An 18,250-nucleotide genomic window follows, 5' to 3' on the forward strand; every position below is an offset into this window, starting at 1 on the left:
CAGCTCCCTTTGAGTGGTGCTCAGTGGAGAAGCAATACAACAGAATTGTATAGAGCAGCAGTCAAAATCAGAAAATGGAAGTTCTTTTGACAATAGCAGAACGGAAACTGAATCCTTTTGGCTCAGTTTTACTTCTAATTCTGAATTAATGGGTCTCATCCTAAGATGGAAAGAGATTTTTACTGATTTACTTTCCTGCTTGCAGCTCATATGACCCTCGCCCCGAAAAACAGCGTAAGAGGTAACATGTGGGATTACAAAGGAAGATGGTGACAGTCGCCCCCACTCTTTCCATTCAGATGCCCCTTTTGTCAGGATAGGACTGTTTGTGAGTGGAAAGTCACCTTTAGATCCAACACTCGTGTGTGTGTGTGTGTGTGTGTGTGTGTGTGTGTTTTAATGTGCAGTAAGCCCCAATTTACATATGGTATCATGCCTAAAGCGAAAACTGTGTATAGTCAAAACACATTGGGTTAAATGGGGAGTAGGTTTACCAAAGTCATTTTCTCCAGAATCCCAGTCTCTTTCCTTACCCTTTATATCCGCCCGCCCCCATTTTTTATTTTTTTTTTATTTTGCTACTCTCGTAAAACTGAAAGCGCACAAATAATACTAAGCAAAATTTGACTGTGTTAAAATACAGCTGTCTTTGTCATATTAGGGAGTCACCTATTCACATACTGGTGTGCATTGCCCCCTCCCCCACCATCAGATTAATTCAGCTAGAAAATAGGTTCTGTAAAAATTAATAGAGAATTAGTAAGAGTAATTTTGGATTTCACCCTAGGAAACCCAATTTCCTTTCTTTCTGCATAGTACACCTTGTTGTGTTCTGATATGCATTGTGACGGAATGTTTTCATAGTAAGCGACTTTAGGTTTGCAGCCTAAGACTATCACAGTAATGAGAACATATGAAAAGCACAGCATCTTCATTGCCAGTTTTAAAATCAAAGATGTTAATGAAGCATCTGACAGGTTAAATGTGGTGTATAATATACATTGTTGTGTAGTAGCAATGTTAATATTAAGACATATTTTTATGCTGCAGTTTGATTGCTACATTGTTTTTAATGGTATGGCGTTGATTAATTCTACTGCGTTTATTTCCAGTATAACTTAGGCTATCTGACAACCGAGTCTATAAAACGGTACTTGCAAGCAAGCGTCATTGATTCCAGCAAAACTTACCGGTACTTTCAAGTACTTGTGTTCAGGGTTGAGGGATGAAAATTATCACTTGGACATTTATTTTCATACTAAAGCTCTGTGCTTCACAAACACTAAAATATAAAAGTAATGGGTGGCAGACTGCATGGCTGATGTAAGGAAAGAAGAAGAGGAGCAAAAGGAAATCATTTTCAATGGGTTTTTAAAATCTTGTTTTATCTATATGTGCCACTTTGATAGCTGAAAAGTGAAGTAAAGATTTTAAAGAAAAGAGGAGGAGGGGAAAATACTCTAAAATGTAAAAAAAAAAGTACGTTCAGAATGGAGTGGAACATCATGAACCTCACATGTTCTAACAGGATGCAGTTTGATCTCTTTAAATATAGAATAAAAGACAACCAAAAATCACAGTTAAGAAGAAGCAAAGAAAAAAGCATGTATCATATGACAGGACTCAATTATTACTTTTGGATAGCTTTATCCAAAAGGACAAGACTTAGTCCCTGGTAGCACTATATATTGTTGCAAGCAAAGATCAGAATGCTATCTAAAAATATTTGGGTCTACGTATATGTACAACTTTGGAAACGAACTATGAAAGACCAAACCCTGCAACAAACCCAGATACCAACTCTGTCCCTGTATCCAGGAGTGGCTGGCGTGGAGGACCACAGATCTAATCACCTGACATTGTGTTGCTGACATGTACTGAGCAGTGAGGGGCAGGGCACAGTGGCAGTGAGGTCAAACTGCCCCGATCTCACCCCACCCCACCCCGTCCTCACAGTCTTGGTGTGTGGCAGTGACACTACTGCTATGAGGCAGCTTTGTGGGCCCAGTGCTCCCCAGTGGCCATTACTGCTTTTACCTACTTGGGCAAAACTACTACAGAACCTAATAATGTCAGCCACAACTTCAAGGACTCATTCACCTGTTCATCTTCCAATGTGATATATATCATCATCTGGCAGCAATGTCCTTCTGCATTCTGTCTTGGACAAACAGGCCAGTCTCTGCACAAAGGAGTAAATGGATACAAATCTGATATTAATATGTATATATTGCTTAAGACATTTGATAGTTTTTAAGGTGCCACAAGACTCAAACATGCCTTTTAGTATCTTTGTCAATAGTGTGCATTTTCCACTGTTTGGAGAGAGGTAGCACATATGCAGCAATAGGACCATACTGGTATTTCATCAGACACTGAAAAGATGAGGGCATGGTGAGGGGTCCAGTTCACATATGGGTTGTAATAACGACCACAAGGAGCTGATGCTGCTTGGTTACTTTCTGAGTAACAGTTACTAATTACATAGCACAATCAGTGAATAGATTATTGCATCTTCAGCCATTTAGCTGCCTTAAATTTCCATGGAAATGGGGTTCTATCTGTTGGCATGGCTTTTTCCTTTTGCTGCCAGCAGTAATCCTATACACACGAGAAGTAACCCCCATTGAATTGAATGGGACTTAGTTGTAAATACGCATGCATAGGATTGTGATGAACCAGTTTAAGGTTGGGTCACTACCTATACGAAAATAGTTGGGGAAGCTATTCAAATGGCATGTTTAATTAATAAACACCTATTTCCTTTTAGGGGACTCTGAATTTGCCGCTTTAAAAATCAGTTATGCAGCAGTCAACATTCTCCTGGTCTTGTAGTGGAAAAATAATGTTTTGCTTGAAGCACTGCCCTTTATCTAATGTGAATTAAAGAAACTGATGAACACTTCACAGGGAAAATGTACCTTCTGCAACAATATGCTCTTGATGACTTCTGCTTGACTTAATTTATTGTGTGTGTTTTTAAACGATTGTGACATTGCTGTTGTCTGTTCAATAAAGAAATATAAGAAATTCTTTACAGGATCATTGAATTAGCCATATCAGTGATGCTGTTGGACATTTTTTGTTGAGTGTTAAGATGATTTATAAAGTAGATTGAAGTGTTGTACAGTAATGTATTATATCGGGGGAAGAGAATCTGTCACCTTCTAGATGTTGCTGGACTACAACTCCCATCATCCCTGACCATTGGCCATGTTGATGGGAGCTGGAGTCCAATAACATCTGGTGAGCCATAGATTCCCCAACCCTGATTTTTTAGTTCCACGCTATCCTAGTTTATGTGTAGTAGAAAAATGTTGACCACTGCTTGGTTCTTCAATACTCCTAACTTTCAGAAAGATGCATGTTGTGGCTTTCCCTCTGTTTTAACAAATTATGTCTACAGTAGTCTATTCCTAGCTACAAAAATACTCATTTCCATTAAAGTCACTATGATGTAAGCATGTGTAATTGGGTATAAGCTACAAGGCTTGACCCAATGAAGGTGCTAAATAGCTTACTAATGATTAGCTTGCAATTTGCTACCACACTAAGATCATCATTCTTTCTGTAAAGTATGGTCAATAATATTCGTGTCTAATAGATTTGTGGGGAAAGAGAGGTGGACCGCAACTGCTGGAAAGCAGTCAAATTTTAGTGATTGAATTCAAGCTAGAATTAGTCACTGAACAAGCATCAGGAAACAAAGCCATTTCCATGTAACCCAAAGGAGAAAGGTGGCATATATTTATACTTAATTGCTATCTTTTCATTTTCAAATACTTTGATGATAGTCAGGATGTCATTATAATTATTATATATTAACTTCACTTATTAAGTCATGCTCTGTGCTTTGCCATGAAGTGTTACTGGGCATATTTTACAGTCCATTTAAGAGACAATAGTTTAGACTCACTTAGCTGGTATTGTGTCAGGCAATTCACTCACATTGCTGACCTTCAGTACATACTGGAACCTGATAATTTGTTAAAATGTAAATGACTGGATCCTATAGGATATAGCATACTGTTCTGTCCCAAGACCTGATATTGTAGGCAGATACATTGACATATCTCAGTTGTATTTTAAATTAGTGGTGGGATGTAGGGTTCTGGCTTTCATAAGTTCATTGACACAGTTGGAAAAATGTTGTTGTTGTTGTTGTTGCTTAGTCATTTAGTCACGTCCGACTCTTCGTGACCCCATGGACCAGAGCACGCCAGGCACTCCTGTCTTCCACTGACTCCCGCAGTTTGGTCAAACTCATGCTGGTAGATTTGAGTACACTATCCAACCATCTCGTCCTCTGTCGTCCCCTTCTCCTTGTGCCCTCCATCTTTCCCAACATCAGGGCCTTTTTCCAAGGAGTCTTCTCTTCTCAGGAGGTGGCCAAAGTATTGGAGCCTCAGCTTCAGGATCTGTCCTTCCAGTGAGCATTGGAAAAATAGAAATTATCTAATTTGTTAGTTTCCACATAGTGTACATTTATTTACTATTACGTTGCGAGAGAAATATTTATAACACAGTTCCACTATGTCTAAACTATCTCCAGCAAAACATAGATTGAGTTTCCTGTAATAAGTGAGCGTGTGAGACTCCCACAGTGAAGTCACCATCATTTCACTCTCCTTTAAGTATTACGCAGATGCTCTTAACCTGCCCTCCATTCCTCAAATCATGGATATTCTCACAGGTGTACATATTCTTTACATATAATGCTGCTTCTCCTCCCTTCCTGTTTGGTCTATTCCTTTTGAATAGGTTATACCCCTCATTTTCTACATTCCAATAATGAGTCTCATTCTCAGGATCCAGCCCTGTGTGACATGTAGCAAGGTGAAGGTGAGATAGTCACAGGTAGCTTGCTGAGAGCATTAAAACTTGTGGTTTAGTTTGTTCTATGTTGCCATAAGGCAGCTCTAAAAAAGACACAATGTTAAGGTTGTCTTTTTGCTCTTTCACCTTGATATACAGTGCAAGTTGCTAAGAATTCCTTGTGCTTCCCTGCTGTTTTTTCAGTAAGAAGCAAACTGATTATATGTTTGGCAAAGGGTTGTTTGGGTTAGAATCTCCAAGCCACTCAGCCATCCAAGGCATGTATAACAGATTTTCAGTAGAATATCCTGATAATTCACCTCCAAACTTACTAGCAAGTATCTGAGTCAAACCTGGCAGCCATACCTTATACTGAAGCCATACCTTATACCTTATAGGTGGGATTGATGGGCTTCTCCTGTTGACCCACAGAAGACCAATTCTCTTTTCCAGAATGTGGGGATCTTGGACTTTCCCAAGGCATTCTCAGTCTTTCATGGATATCCTAGTTTCTTCTTTTTTGATTGGAATACATGTATTCCCAGAACTTGGCACACATGTATTTTCCTTCTCCCATTGCAACTTTGACAGTATTGCTTACAAATTTCTGGAGAGTAGCTCAGTGGTGCCCCCCCCCCCCGTCAGAGCATCTAAGTCATTCATAGGTAAACTAAGGCCCAGAGGCCGGATCCTGCCCAATCGCCTTCTATATCTAGCCCACGGACGGTCCGGGAATCAGCATGTTTTTACTTGAGTAGAATGTGCCCTTTTACTTAAAATGCATCTCTGGGTAACTGTGCCCCTGAAGGACCAGGTGCGCAGCCTGGGAGTCATTTTGGACTCACAGCTGTCCATGGAGGCGCAGGTCAATTCTGTATCCAGGGCAGCTGTCTACCAACTCCACCTGGTACTCAGGCTGAGACCCTACCTGCCCGCGGATTGTCTCACCAGAGTGGTGCATGCTCTAGTTATCTCCCGCTTGGACTACTGCAATGTGCTCTACGTGGGGCTACCTTTGAAGGTGACTCGGAAACTACAACTAATCCAGAATGCGGCAGCTAGACTGGTGACTGGGGGCGGCCGCCGAGACCACATAACACCGGTCTTGAAAGACCTACATTGGCTCCCAGTACGTTTCCAAGCACAATTCAAAGTGCTGCTGTCGACCTTTAAAGCCCTAAACAGCCTCGGCCCAGTATACCTGAAGGAGCGTCTCCACCCCCATCATTCTGCCCGGACGCTGAGGTCCAACGCCAAGGGCCTTCTGGCAGTTTCCTCATTACGAGAAGCAAAGCTACAGGGAACCAGGCAGAGGGCCTTCTCGGTAGTGGCGCCCGCCCTGTGGAACGCCCTCCCATCAGATGTCAAAGCAATAAATAACTACCTGACATTCAGAAGACATCTTAAGGCAGCCCTGTTCAGGGAAGTTTTTAATCTGTGATATTTTAGTGTATTTTTGGTTTCTATGGAAGCCGCCCAGAGTGGCTGGGAAAACCCAGCCAGATGGGCGGGGTACAAATAATAAATTATTATTATTATTATTATTATTATTATTATTATTATTATTATTATTTGTGTGGCACAGAAATTGGTTCATTCCCCCCCTCTAAAATATAGTCCACCCCCCCAAGGTCTGAGGGACAGTGGACTGGCCCCCTGGTGAAAAAGCTTGCTAACCCCTGATCTAAGTCATATTTCCTTCTAAGCTAGTAAAGGAGAGCAATTATAACAACAACCCTCTGTGGGGTATCGGAGTGCATTGCCCATTGCAGTTTCCCCTTGGCCACAATATGGCCAGAATAGAAACAAAGTAGGCAGATTGGAAGCAAGAGCTTGAAAGGAGATAGAATTATAGGAGAATTAAAGGAGAAAGCAAATTATACCTGTATATGTTCTTCTAGTCATTCAGGAATACTTGAGCATTATAAGCCACGTTGCTGTGGCTTTAAACCAGGCTTCCTCAACCTCGGCGCCCTCCAGATGTTTTGAGACTACAATTCCCATCATCCCTGGCCACTGGTCCTGCTAGCTAGGGATCATGGGAGTTGTAGGCCAAAAACACCTGGAGGGCCGAGGTTGAGCAAGCCTGCTTTAAACAGTGCTTCAGTAAACATGCACCTGAAGGGAGAATAATTTCAGGTGTTCTAATGCTGCTACAACAGTTTCAAAGGCTACTGTCTTACCCAACTCTCTTTCTCATGCACAAGCCTTTCACAAAATAGTTCAGTTATAAGAATACACTTACAAGACTTTGTGCTGATGAAAACAAACACAGCATAATTCTGAACACTTGAAGAAGAAAAGAAACGGGTTTTCCTTTGTCTTGCTGACATCCAGCATAATTCAGTTGGTTCACTGTTATTTAGAAAATTATTACTCTGCTTCTGTTGGATATTTACCATCTGCCTAATTAACACCACCAGCCAGCAGGAAGAAAAGGAAAAAAAAAACCTTATGCAATCAAATTATCGTTTAGGTGGATGACTTTACATTAATTTGTATGTAAAAATAATAATAATTGTAATTTGGAATGTGGTTACAAATATACAACTTGATCCAGCTGGATAATGTAGGCATGGAAGCAGTACTTTGTACATGGATCCAGGCTGCATCCAGTTTCTGTTGTTGGACTGAAAGTCATGAGAGCTACTGCTCCAAACAGATGGTAGGAGCTGTCAGCACCATTAATTTGTTGGGTGGACAATGGGTGGTACTGTCAACACCATTCACATTCACTCCCAAAACTGTTTGTTTGTTTGTTTGTTTGTTTGTTTGTTTGTTTGTTTGTTTGTTTGATATGCCACCCTTCATCATAATATCTCAGGGCGGTTCACAGATTGTAGGCCCTGGGTGGCCAAGTTGATATCACTAACAGTCTTGATTGTTGTATATGTGTGTAAGGTTAACATTTGCATCCACAACTGTGCATAGAGCTGAATCTACTTGTAGATACCCATGTAACTGTATCAGAAACAGACTTACATTCTGTTTCTAGGTTAATTTGGTTCTTCTAGTATAGCTGAATGAATGTATTCTTCTCTTGTACACCTTAGAGCAACATTGAAGCACAATATTTCTCCCCCCCCCCTTCTATTATTTTTGTTCTTGAGTGGCAGGGAATCTTATGAGGTCTTTTTGATCCAATGTTAATTTCATAAATTGCATTCCACTTCCAAAGTTCCCATGAAAAAGGTATTCAACCTGATCAAGACTCTGAGAAAATTGTAATGGGGCCCTTGAATTCAGCTGCTGGGGAGGGGGTTTTCTATCTAATGGAAGCTGTGAAAATATCAAAGGTTTTATGCCTTTGAGGCAATTTTTATTCTACACACAGTAGTGCAATTGCTTTATTACAGTGTAAGGGTGTTTAAAATGGTCTCTTTTCCAATGCAGAAATGACTGCTTAATACTCTATAGGATTTGAAAAGGGAATATGGTCATTTTGTTTAAAGTTTGCAGTGTTTTTATTTATCTGCTGCCTATCTTAAGGATAACCCTATCTTAAGGCTTAGGGTTCATGGCATTTTAACTGAAACTCTGCTTTTCATCTTTCCACAGTCTTTTCCTGGCCCAAGTCTAGAAAGTGAAGATTTTAACATACCTCCCATCACTCCACCTTCATTACCTGACCATTCACTGGTACATTTGAATGACACAGAATCTGGTTATCCTTCACTGTGTCACCCGATCAACCATAATGGCCTGCTTCCATTCCATCCACAAAACATGGACCTACCTGAAATCACAGTCTCCAATATGCTTGGCCAAGATGGAACACTGCTTTCAAATTCACTGTCGGTGGTAAGACTTTTATCTACATATTTTTCAAAGCATGTTTCAAGTGCCCTTATATCCTTCTGTAATTGGATTTAAGCATCTAGTACTGTTTTGTGGTTTGCATATGTAGCTTTCTTAATAGATTATGTCTGATATGCAGTGGTTTGAGCTAGTGGCTGGTGAACTCTTCTTGATTCAGTTAAGAATTAGACTCGAATCAGAAAATATTTGTTTCTCTTCCTGAGTCCAGAAACATTTAGGGTGTGTTGCTCTCCTGATGAGCAGAATCAGGCCCAAATATCAGGCCTCCCACTCCTTCCCTCAAATATACTGGATATATGGTAGAGAGCTATTCCTTAGGCTTCCTGGTACCTGCAACACAAGGGAGAGAGGGAGGGGAAACCCTGGTTTAGGCTTCATAGTGGAACCTTTGAAGGTAAATGTATTTGCTTTATAATTAAGCTAAGCATTGTGAGCTGGAAATATTTATAGTTTCCAAACCAGGCTTGTAAAATTTTTGGTTACATCACCTGCTTAGATTTAAACCTACATTGAGACATGAGTAGAGTTCTTTCAGTTTGACTGGATATGGTCCAAAGTAGTTATCTACAGTAGAAAACCGTAGATCACATTTGTACCCGTGGCAAGAAATCCACAGCTGGCCCTGCTTTTTCTTGCTTCTTATTATCACACGTGTTGTGTTGCTCATTCCAGTGTTGGAAAATAGTTGAGGACTAGACAGTCCATTGAATTTTCTGTTCTCTTTTGAGGTCAGAGCTTGACCATAGTCCTTCTATTCTACTGGGTGAAAGGTTATTTTTAGTAATTTTGGGAACTACTTCAAATTTGCTTCAGTTTCAACTTACAGATAAAATAAACTACCCCAGCTTTACATAAAGGAAAGCGATCTGAATTATATGGAGGGTCTTAACAATAAAAAAGTAAAAGTACCCAGAGAAGGTAAGGGTAAGCATCTGACACTTCAACAAAGTGCTCCAGCAGTGCTTCATGGATATGACCTCTTCTGTACTGAAGTTAGAGTTTGGAAGCTGAGTGCTCCCTTAAGTATTGAAGCTTCATATCTGATTCTTGCAAAGAAATGGGAACAATAGAACTTTGAGAGCTTATAGATCATTGCACTGAGCAACTGGAGCAAGGGAAAGGAGAGCGAGGCCAAGGGATGCAAGTAGCCAACCTTCTTTTGAGATCTTAAAGTAGGACAGGCAGAGAGAAACTCAAAACTCAAGGGGAGAAAAATGATTGAATAAGACTCAAATAGTTTGTTTTCCCTTGAATTATGTGTTGTCATCGTTCTTTCATCACAGGGTATTTATTTATTTTAGGAAATGGATCAAATCATTCATATTAAATCAATCTCTAGGCAGTGCACAATAAATAAAATGTAGAACAGCAAAATCTTTGTTTAATTCATTCTTTCTCTGTGTTCATCAGAGCCCTTCCTTAACACTTCTCAGAAGGCTAAAACCTCAGTCTCGGCCAGTGGACATCAACGAGAATGTCATCCAGGCAGGAATCAAGCAGTGGAGATAGGGACTAGCCCCCTGGAACTAGTGACAGATATTACGGGAAAGGGTACAGGCAGAATCATCAGTGACTCACACAAGCAACTTCCTTTCCAATTATAACACACAAAACTGTATGGAGCCAACTCCTAGGGGCCAAGGTTCCTTTACCCCCCCCCAATAAAATAATTGAGCACCCCCCAAAAAAAAGTTGATGGGCATTGCCATTCAAGTGGTTTGTGTGCCCCACATCATGTGATTAATTATGCGGGGTGGGGGAAGCCAGAGATGAAGTAGGCAATTAGCTGCCAACAACTGAGTCGTAATAACTATTATAGCCCCAATTCTGTCACTACTCTTTTTCTTGTATCCTGGCCAAACTTGCGGCGGAACTTTTTTCTTCCACACTTTTTCTTTACAGTCCCCAATGACCTAGCTGACCTCTTCAGCAAGTGCTCCTTCTATATCTTAAAATTCTTTTATACTGCCTAAAACTAAACCTCATTTTCCCCGCCTAGGTCCTGAATTCATCATCCATCACACCTTTCCTTTTTCTTTAGCAGTCTGAGCTCGTTCTTGGGAGCTCATCAGTCCAAATCAATTCAATATAGCACTTACTAGATTGTATTGAGATAAGACCTCATTCACTGACAATGGTTGTTTTGGAAAAGGTTGGTTTGGGGGGGGGGGGGTTATCGTAAAGTAAGAAACCAAGGTTAATTTTTTTTTTGTACCAAAGAACATCTATGTTCTTTTAAAGGTCTATTATCTGCATGGCAGTTAAAATAGAGCACATATTCTTTCAACATTATGTCATATTTTGGAAACTAAAGAAGGAAAAGATAAGATGGATTTCACTTTATCTGAGTGGTTTAAATTTTTAAATTGTGAAGTTTAAAGTGAAAAAAGACAGTAAAAGGCAGTAAAAGTGATGGATTTATTTCTGAAATGCTCTTTTTTGTACTAGCAACAAAAGCTGGGATAATGCGGGTTTATTATCTAGCTTAGCATATATTCAAAGCTCCCTTTGCATTCTAAAGGCTACTGAACAAGTGTTTTGACAATGATTACATCAATAGGTAGAACAGAGGACACATGAAACTAAAGTAGAAATGTTTCTATGAGTTTGTAGCAAATGCAGCATATCAATACATTCAAATGCTTTCACTGTAGCATTTCCAATTTACTGCCTACAGGAAAGAATGACGTATTATTACAACTTTCAAAGAGGACCATTGTTGTTTCCATTTCTGAAATATTCTTAAATGTTTGCATTAATTTATTTTATATAAATTTTTCAATATGTCAGAATGTTATTTGATTTTTTAAAAATCTATAGAACACCAAAGTCAGATAAAGTTACCAGATTCAGAATAACAAAATCATTTATTTAAAATAAAATAAATATTATAGGGATTCAGTTTCTTCATACAAAAACTCAATATCACAGCATTAGCGTTCCATCATATTGGCTGCAATAAAGGCTGCAAACTGTTATATAACATTTCTGCACCAATAGCTGAAGCCTATTTTTTATTTTCATGAGAGGACTAAAGAAAGCATCTTACAAAACACTGAAGGAAATGGAACACCTCTACTTTATTTTTCTGTATCATGTAACATGTTTATTTTTTTGTAACTGGTGGTAGTGAACCTTATGTAAGAAAAGCCAGCTGTCTGTAATGACAGCAGCATTTTTTATAGTTTGAGGTAAGCTCAAGTTACTTGTGGATCTCAGCTTGCATGTACTCAGAAGGATTTTTAACTTTCTCCCTTCTCAGTACCACTTTCCCTTTAACACATTGGAAACTTCTGACCATCTCTCTCTCTCTCTCTCTCTCTCTCTCTCTCTCATCTTCCACCACTTCATGTGAAGCGAATCTGTGTGTCACATAAGTGTGAGCTGAACTCTGAGTGCTTTATACCTTCACCTGGTGTTGGGTGATTACATTTGATTGCTGTGTCATGCTGAAAACCAGGGCTTGCAGTGTGAGAGAAAACAGAATCCCTGTGACCCAAATGTGTGGGGTAAATAACAAAATAATCAGCTGTGTGCCTGGATTCAAAACACAGGGCTAAACACAGGCTGAACTCTGCAGCAGGGGAGAGCACCCAGTAGCAGAGTTTAAAGTCAAGCAGAAGTATAACATTAGGAATATAGTTTGTTAGACACATTTATCTCATTTAGTCTTGCAAACAGCACTCCCCTCTTTCTACCCCTCTTAGCATGAACAGGACCACACACTGTAAAGTAAGTTTTAAAAGCTTTACTTACAAAACATTCCAAAGGCAGATTAATGCATTTATCTAAGCAGCAGCAAAGAGAACACAGGCAGAATACGCTTGGGTAGAAAATAAAGATAGTTTCAAACAAGTGATCTAAGCTTGGATTTTGCTTAGATACGTCTTCCTTTGTCATTGACATAGTGGGGAGAGAGAAGGAACAGGAAGAGAAGGCTTCGCTTCCTGCCTCATCAGAGAAGAGGGCGTGTGACCTAGCCGAGTCTAGGTATCCAGCTTTTTTGTCCCAACCCCATCATACACTAACTAGTACTCATACATAGTTATGTTTGACTGCAATTTCTGACCCATCTGTGTATTCTTCCAGAACTAGAACATTACTGAGTTGCACACCCAAAGCTTATAGTCTAAACTTTAACAGTGATAGAGGGTAGCCGTAGATAGAGGGAGCAAAAAAATAGTTGCACAAGGATAATGTGAATAACATGTGAGAGAGAATTCAATTGACCATACTTAGACTTCATTTCTGCCCAATGGCACAACCCTATACATATCTATTCTGAATGAAGCTCAGCTGATTTCAGTGGAATGTATCTCCAGATATGTGTGTTTACAGATAAGGGTGTATAGGACTGCACCCTAAAAATACTACCAAAACCACCAAATGATACAAAAGGCACTTTCTATATATAATGCGCTTTATATATAGGCACTTTCTATATATAATATATAATTCCCAGTTTAACTGTCTACCCCAGATGGCTTGATTCGGAAGCTATTTCTCTATGCTGAGATAACACTATATGAAAAAAGAAAATACCGATGTCCCTCCTCATGGAGTCCATAGAAAGTCTACACACACACACACACACACACACACACACACACACACATATTAAACCCACCAAAAAGTAATGAACAAAGTTGCCTCCTCAAAAATACACGCATGTGCAGGTATATACACACTCACAGTTTCACATTCAGTAATGGAGGAGTACAACTGGGTAATATGGGATGATACTGCCTAGATAATATTCACTTCATTCAAGCAGCAATATTAGGAAGAATATGTAGATGCAAAATCTCTTCAGTTTTTGAAAACTGAAAAAACCCCACCCATCTGATTGTCTCTCCCAAACCTTGCTGCAAAATATCATGAAATAATCTAAGAAATGCCTGATGTTAATGCAATATGGTGCTTTATTCCCCTCTTAACAGAGATTCCATAGAGGTTGAAGGAAAAGAGAAACCAAACATTTATAAAATTGTTGCTGTAGATATAATTAGATCCATTTTAGGACCAAAAGTTTTATGTAGCAAACTGACAGAAGGATACACAATAATTATAGTTCGTTGACAAGCTGAAGAGAGTTCCCTTTTTATCTTGCAGCTTTAGAAACTAAACTGTAAATAAATATGCTATTTGACAGATTGTAATTGCCATCAGCAGGGCATCTTTTCATTTAATCAGATGGTGTTATTAAAAAGGGGGTTACAATTAAACATTTTATAATGTGACGTAGAACTCCATTAAAATTCTCCAGCAAACAGTAATTTGCATTTGATGCTTCTGCAGCCCCTTTCTATTTGCAGAAATGTTATTGGCTGTGACCTTCCACTGGATGGGTCTCTGTTTGCTGCTCTTTTCATTCTTTGATAAATGATATTGAGCATCCTGTCTCTCTCCCTCTCTGCCTGCCTCACAATGCACTTGAAAATATAGCATGTCTACATTAGATCCTTTTGACCCTTACAGTGGAACATGCAAAACAAACGAAATGAAATGTTGAATTCTCTTGATGTAGAATTAATGTTCTGGATTTATTTTGCAAATAGTAGGTTCTATCCAATTTGCTATTAAATCTGTTTCACTCAAGAGTAATAGGAAAAAATAGCAGTTAGGGCTCAACTTAGGAAATCATTTAATATCACTCAGTGAAGGATACTTCGGAGAACACACACACACACACACACACACACTGAGCAAGAGAGCTCACATTTCAGAAATGTTAAGGCAATGTCTCTTGCTAGGTTCCCCTTTTCACTTATATTCCTGTTCTTTACTGATGTTCTTTATAGAAAAGAATTGATTGAGTTGTAGCTCTATATCCTGCCTTCTGAATAAATACAAACCTATTTTTTTCTGTGGGTTTGTGTTATAGAGACTATACAGTGGAGAATTTGATCCAAAGTACTGATATTGACATCTCATTTCTGGATCACCACATACATTTCTTAAGAAAAGTTAGTATATGTGGGAAGAAGAGAGAGCAGGCCCAGTATAATACATTTTGCTGCCTGGGGTGAAGGATAAGATGGTACCCCATGATTCCACTTGCTGTGGAGCAAAGTAGGGAGATTGCTGTTGCACAAATATCCTGCTAGCTTCCCATAGGAAGCTGGTTGGCCACAATGAGAATAGGATCCTGGAATGTCAGTATTCTTACCTGCCCTTCACCGTGAAGTCCCGGGGTCAGTTACAACAACAACAACAACAACAACAATCAATTAAAACTATTTAGTGAATACAGGCAACCCCCTATTTATGTGTCTTCAATATGTGTATGACTATGCATATGTGCATCATACCAAATCCAGAAGTGACAGAAAAAATCACAAAAACATCTGAAAAAGGGGTGGAGTAGGGCAAGGGTGGGGAGTGGCAGGGGCAGAATGGAGTGTTTGCAGATATTTTCAGTGGTGCTCGAAATATATGCAATTTCACTTAAACACATGGTGCCTTGGAAGGTAACTCCTGTGTAAATGGGGAGTTGCCTGTAGTTCATTCTTCAGCATATAGAGGTAGTTGCTCAGTTCTTTGGATCCTGGTCATTTATTTTATTTCATCCAGTTCAAACAAGCATTCTCATCAAGCAAGCACCCACAATGTACAGATGAAGAGTGGAGACTGAAAACAACATGTCAAGCCATCCCATTCTGCAAGATTCATGATTTTGAGGCGTATTTAAATGATCTATGGTACAGCCGTAATGTTTGGCAAGATGAGCCACCTGTTGTTTGCTTTTAGCATATATAAAAAGAATTAAAATGAAGGCAGGTATTTAATTTATGTGCCCTGCTTTCTCTGGCTTTACTTTCACCATGGGTCATGTAATAGGACCTGCAATGTTAAGGCATAAAATAGCTTGTGAAAAGGTAACTAGTTACTACTCCTTGGTGAAAGGAGATCTGAAATGAAGTGTTGGCAGTTCCATTGAATCGCAGGTTACCAGGGAGACTATGGCTCATGTTGCATGTGCTTATGCCATAACAGAGCCATATACAACACTCAAAGTTCAGCCAGGAGCCACAAACCAGGAGCAGGAGTTGCACCAGGGATTCCAGAGGAAAGGGAACAAGCCAATAGTCAGAGCTAAAGAATGCATGGAAACATGTCATAGAGTCAATAGTCAGAGCTAAAGAATGCACGGAAACATGTCATAGAGGTGAAGACATTGTTGCTCCAAAAAGGTCCCAGCACAAACAGAAATATCAATGAGTGTCTAATTGCCAGCCTAGTTGTGTAGAGCTTAACATGGTGATCCAACCACCACCATCCCAACAAGTCCAGGGGGTGGATTAGGCAGAGGAGTACTTCTGCCCAACTCTCCTGGCTCAGCTGACCTCCTGGCAATGGATGGCAGACCCACTGGCCAGTTCCTCACTGGCAGGCGCAAGTAGAAAGTCTTGAAACAGGGTGTTATGAGAGCCAGTGCAGGGTCCACTCGATCCAAAGCTGGTCCCACTGTTGCCGCACAACAACATCAGACCTGGTTGTCCTGCCATCCACCTGTGAATGGCAGGGCTGCAGATGCAGTGCTGGTTCCTTAGACTGCTATACAGACAGGGAGATGTGGCAGGCAGCAGTTTTGATATGGGCAACCAAACATAAACACAACCAAAGACTTCCAACTTGCAACCCCGACAACTCCCAATAGCTTATTGACTTTGCTTGGCCTATCTGTTCCTGTTGGTTCTATTAACCCAAGACCCACAGATTGGAGCATTGAGGAATAAGGAAAAGGACTTTGCTCTAGCTGCGATTCCTGCATTGTAGGGGGTTGGACTAGATGACCCTTGGGGGTCCCTTTCAACTCTACAGTTCTATGGTTTTATGACTCAATGATAGAGAAGGCCCCAGGTTCAGTCACTGACATCTCCATGTTTAAGTGGGAAGGACTCAAAAGCCATTGTCGGTCTGTGTACGAAGCTAATAAACCAGCAATTTGGTATGAGGCAGCTCCATGTATGTGAGCTGGAAATATTTTCCCTATTCACTTTCAGTCATTATCTACTGCCCAGACAAGCCGGTATGTTCTATAAACCAGGTTCTATAAAGCTACTTTAGGCTTATGCAAGGCCTTGCGTTCAGTCACTAGGATTCTTGGCTTCACCTTTTTCTTTAAATAACAGCTACTCACTCCTCGTTGCCACATCACAAAGCTGTTTAGCATGCATCAATGTGCTGTGAACTAGATGAACAGATATTTGGATCCTGGCTTTGAATTTGACAAATTTATACGGGTCCAAATAGGCAATGATATGGCTGATCTTACTGTATCATTTATTAGTCTGAGCAATACTAAATCTAGGCAGGAAAGAGACCCAGGAAGAGAGAGAAATGACCAAACAGCCAAGTACAGTAGAATAGTTTTGTGTTTACGTGTTACATTTTGTACTTTCTTGCACCCTTGTAATAAATCCTAAGCTTCTGATTATTTTCAGTTTATGTTATATGATCCTTACTGGAAATTTGAAGACTTACTCTAGACATACTCTCCCCTCCCCTTTTGTGGGGGCTTATTTACTACCCTTAGTAGTAGAAAAGTCCTATTTCAATCACGTTTGAAATACCTCATTTTAGACAAGTACGTGCTGCTCTGCTTACAAAACATATATGAGTGGAATATGCAATTACCACAACTCAGTTGCCTGCCACAGAAACATTTCAGCATTATAGCATTACAAAAATAGAATGACATGCATAATGAAAGATTTCAAGATTCACCCAAGGCATTTATTCTCTTCACCTTAATGTTCTCAGCAGAAGCAGAGTATCCATTAAAAGGTACTATGAATTATGGTTGCCTAGCAACAGGAAAGAGCTTGTAACAGCACCACAGAATGAAATGGCTGGTTGATAAAATGAATTTTCTCTGAGCATTAGCCTGTTGAAACTGCCTTTTCTTGTGGAACATAAAGTGCATTTATTTGTCTCATGCATTTTTTATTAGAAAATTATTTGAGTTCCAGAGACTTGAATCATTTTGCTACAGGAGATATTTGATTTTAATGTGTTGTACTAAAATAAGTGATAAAAGACATTTTCTTCAAAGTAAAGACACCGCACAATTCTAGGTAGCTTCTTTGAAGTAAGAAATAAAATCTTATCTCGGGCATGCAATTACTTATTTCTAATTAAGAGTGACATTAAGTAGCAACAAAAGTTCACTTTTAGATTTTTCTTTGAGGGACAAAGTTTGACATAGTAGGCAATATGTGGTGAATAAGGCAAACAGTTCTGTTGTAGGTTTGACATGAGGAAAATCAGATTTTGCTTCGTTACATGGTACATCAGTCTCTATAGAAGCCTGAAATACAGAAACAGTTGTGACTATTATTCATGTCTACAGTTTACTTTAATGCTTATATTTATCTTAAATTTCCATAAGTATTGGAGAAATGTGTATTCGAGAGAGAGGGAGAGGATATGACATCTGGTAGATAGGCTTTGTTTTAGCTATTGCTAGTAAATCATAGCATATAAAATATGAACAGCTTTCTTTTAAGCATTTTATTAGGATATAAGTAGCCAATCTAGTGCCCCCCATATGTTGTTGGATGTTGCGGTACAATTCCCAATCCCTAGTGGCCAGTAGGCAGGGATGAGGGAG

The 18,250-nt window shown here is 39.6% G+C and overlaps 1 protein-coding gene across 5 annotated transcripts in view; it reads left to right on the forward strand.

Annotated features, from left to right (window-relative positions):
- TOX (thymocyte selection associated high mobility group box) overlaps positions 1 to 18,250 on the forward strand; it is a 191,594-nt gene that overhangs the window by 106,140 nt on the left and 67,204 nt on the right. For all 5 annotated transcript variants that reach the window (XM_077932983.1, XM_028736880.2, XM_028736882.2 and 2 more), the window contains one exon: positions 8,374 to 8,616. In XM_077932983.1, coding sequence (XP_077789109.1) covers positions 8,374 to 8,616 — 243 coding nt within the window. The remainder of the gene's footprint in view (positions 1 to 8,373; positions 8,617 to 18,250) is intronic.

Source organism: Podarcis muralis, chromosome 8, assembly GCF_964188315.1.
Source record: "Podarcis muralis chromosome 8, rPodMur119.hap1.1, whole genome shotgun sequence".
NCBI classification, from domain to species: domain Eukaryota; kingdom Metazoa; phylum Chordata; class Lepidosauria; order Squamata; family Lacertidae; genus Podarcis; species Podarcis muralis.